This window comes from Ostrinia nubilalis, chromosome 15 (assembly GCF_963855985.1).
Source record: "Ostrinia nubilalis chromosome 15, ilOstNubi1.1, whole genome shotgun sequence".
In the NCBI taxonomy this organism is placed as follows: domain Eukaryota; kingdom Metazoa; phylum Arthropoda; class Insecta; order Lepidoptera; family Crambidae; genus Ostrinia; species Ostrinia nubilalis.
In genome coordinates, this window is record NC_087102.1 from 128,833 (window position 1) to 132,402 (window position 3,570).

The 3,570-nt window shown below is 41.8% G+C and overlaps 1 protein-coding gene across 1 annotated transcript; it reads left to right on the plus strand.

Annotated features, from left to right (window-relative positions):
- Positions 1-1,310: 1,310 nt before the first annotated feature.
- On the plus strand, positions 1,311-3,274 carry LOC135078402 (uncharacterized). The gene is made up of 4 exons (XM_063972971.1): positions 1,311-1,553; positions 1,676-1,799; positions 2,349-2,422; positions 2,570-3,274. The coding sequence occupies exons 1-4, from the start codon at positions 1,458-1,460 to the stop codon at positions 3,113-3,115; spliced, it is 840 nt and encodes a 279-aa protein (XP_063829041.1). The 5' UTR covers positions 1,311-1,457; the 3' UTR covers positions 3,116-3,274.
- The last annotated feature ends 296 nt before the right edge of the window (positions 3,275-3,570 follow it).

The window sequence follows — 3,570 nt, forward strand, 5'->3', positions numbered from 1 at the left end:
AAATGATATTTGGGGGCACGGTAGTGCAACCGCCAAGTCGAGTAAAATTTTTCAATTTCGGTCCAGTTTTCTAGATACATAACTGCTGTCTACAAAATACAAAAAGAAATGAGATCCCATCAAAAACAATACTTGTCAAAAAAACCAAGTCTCGCAACTCAGTTGTTCTACGGTAAAAAGTTGTGAGATCCATGTAATACCAAGTCCAGGCCAGGAAATCTTTAACGTTTTACATAAATATATTGACTTGGCCATCGCATGAAAACACGTGTAAATTAAATTATTTAGTGCGATGGCCAAGTCAATATATTTATGTAAAACGTTAAAGATTTCCTGGCCTGGACTTGGTATTACATGGATCTCACAACTTTTTACCGTAGAACAACTGAGTTGCGAGACTTGGTTTTTTTGACAAGTATTGTTTTTGATGGGATTATACTATCCGAGCTCCAAGATGTCATAATTAGGAAACTGATAGTGCTGAAAATACGGATAGTGCGGAGCAGCCCCGTAGCTGTTAGTAACTCCTTAGATTATTATTGACTAGCTTTTGCCCACGTCTTCGCCCGCGTGAAATTTAGCTTGTTATAGATCGTTATAAACTATAGCCTATTATGTTTTTCTGATGTAAAAAACAAATATAATTGTAAAGTTTCATCAAAATCCGTTTAGAAGTTTTTGCGTGAAAGAGTAACAGACATAAGTTCATAATATTAGTAGGATATTAGTAGAATTATTATGTAATTAAATGCTTCCGAATCCGAATCGCGTGCAGTGCGCATGTCGTCTGTGCGCCGAGCAGTGTTGCGCGCAGCTCTTCCGACGACAACAATTATCGCGATTGATGTATCGCGCGCGCGGAGTGATTGCCACGGATTGAGAGCCAACTTCTATAGCTCCTAGCAAAACTTACAAAGTCTGGCTGAAACATTTATGCTATAACCGGTGCCCTGAGCAGTGAGCACGGATAAACAAAACAGAACCGCTACGGTTGTTTAAGGAATAAATATGAAAGTTATTCGTGTTCAGGGTACAGATTATCATGCTTAGAAGATACGTTTTTTTAGAAAAGAATTAAAAAATATGTAACCCAAGACTCAAAGTTGAGTAGGTATCTACTTATCACGAACGCCTTCTTGTTTACCTATAGACTTACTAATTTGTACAACATAAATCATCATCCAAAACCTGACGACAGATACAAAGCAAAATTCGCTAACTTGTTCGAGACATCACTAATCTGAATGCGCGCGTCGATATTTGGGGGCCGGGGAGCGACGCGGCAGTCGGCGGCAGTCGGCGGGCGGCCGCGGCGGAGCACCCTCGGCGTGGCGGGCGACACATGAATGGAGTCTATCTATACCTTGTAGTGCGAAATAAAGTACCGCGGTGCACTGGTCTATTGCAGTTTGTTTCCTGCCCTAACACATATTTTGTAAACTTTTATTTTAACCACAATGCCTTTCCAATGGGACTGGGATACCACCGTCAAGCTCATCGACATGTTCCGGGACAGGCCCGTGCTGTGGGACATCAACCGAGAAGATCATAAGGTACCAGCGTTTTACATTTAGAACATTGTAAACTGTTCTCGGCCACACAAACTATGAATGTTAAGTATATTTTTTGCATTATTTGTAGTATTTATATTGAATAATTTTCGGTATTATTATAGGAACGATGCAAGAGGATGACCGCCTGGCAGGCGATCGCCGCGCAGTTGCGCGTGCCGCAGCCGGCGGTGGTGAACCAGATGCGCGCGCAGCTCGCGAAATACCAGCGACATCTGCAGCAGAGCGGTACTTATGCAACCATTATCTTAACTAATTCATGAATTTCGGTGATCACATTGAACAAAATACAGGGTGTTAGGTAAATGGGTATATGAGCCGACACTAGCCCATGTTAACATGGGCATATAAATGGTATGGTGAAGTCAGAAAATTGATATCATCATTTTATTTTTTTTAATTTTCATACAAAATATATTTTATAAAATCCGATTTGTATGAAATTTAAAATAACTAAAATGAAGATATCAATTTGCTGACTTCACCATACCATTTATATGCCCATGTTAACATGGGCTAGTGTCGGCTCATATACCCATTTACCTAACACCCTGTATAGTGGTATATTTAGACTCGATTTAATTATATGTTAATCGGTTGAATCTCATAACATGGACCACTCACGGGCTTGAATAAAGATTATTAAAGATATTAGATAATATTTACTCTTTGGTGAGTTGAATCCGAATTTTGATTGTCGCAGTCTTTCTTTGAGAATGTGTATTCCGCTGATGCCTGGTGTGGTCCCCCTCGCTATATCCGCGCGTCTGCCCGCAGCAGGCGACCGCAGCCGCTGCCTGTCGTTCCCGCGGATGTCGTTCCTGCACCCGTCCTGGGTGGAGAGCGTCCAGGTACGAGTAGATGAAACACGCGCATTAGCAGACCGCCGAAATCAATTAATTTGTTAAAATCAATTTTATGGCTTGAGATTTATGGTAATATACCTAATACATTGTATTAATTTGATTACTTTAATAGTAGAATTACTCGTTTTACAGCGCCAAATTGAATTTGATGAGGAAGAATCCGGATCCGAATCCGAAACCGAAAAAGAAGAGCGCCCCTCTGCGTCTCGCAGCGCCAGACCTGCGCCGAAGTCGGCTTCGCTGGAGCAATCAGTGTGGACACGAGAACATAGCGTGAAGGTGAGCTTCTCCGTCAATGTTCCGGGGGGGTCGAGCGCTGCCACGAGCTCCTCGCGCACGCAACGCTCCCCCGTCGTCGAGTCTAGAGAAGCGCCGAAAAGGAAACGGGAAAGCAGCCCCCGCGCCACGAACCCAACGCCTGAAAACACCTGCAGCGAGAGGAAGCCCAGGGACGAATTTGCGGTGTTCGGGGAACACGTCGCCAACAAACTGCGGAATGTAAGCAACTGTCCAGCGAGGAGCACCGCGCAATTCCTTATAAACGACATTCTTTACAAAGCGGAGATGGGGAGGTATAATGATGCCACTCGGAATCACAATTCAAATGATGAACCTGAAGAACCTCGCCCGTCTCGGAATATTGACAGCGAGCCCAGCCACTACAGCGATTCGGATTAAATGTGAACGCGTAGTGTGGTTATTTTTAAAAAATACTTTAACACTCATATTCATCGGGTAGTGATTTTCTATATTGTATGTAATATTCTTGGACATTATACACTGCGTCATCCAGTGCCAAACTAATGTAAGCCAAAGAGCTTATACCAAATAACTGTGTACATACTTAAATACTTACTTTTTTTGTAAATCTAACTTACTTTTACTAATAATAAAAAGATGAACAACTTATTTGTTTGTTTGGTTTAACGCGCTTACCTAAGAAGAAACTACTGGTCTATTTATCGTCGGATAGTGCATTTATTGAGGCAGACTATACATTAGCCCCAAGCTATACTTACACAGATACATTAACATTTTTTCATTGATGCTTTTCTCCTAGCATCACTGAAAAAATATTACAAAAACGGAAAAGATATTAGAACGTTTTCACGCGTACGAAGCTAGTGATGACA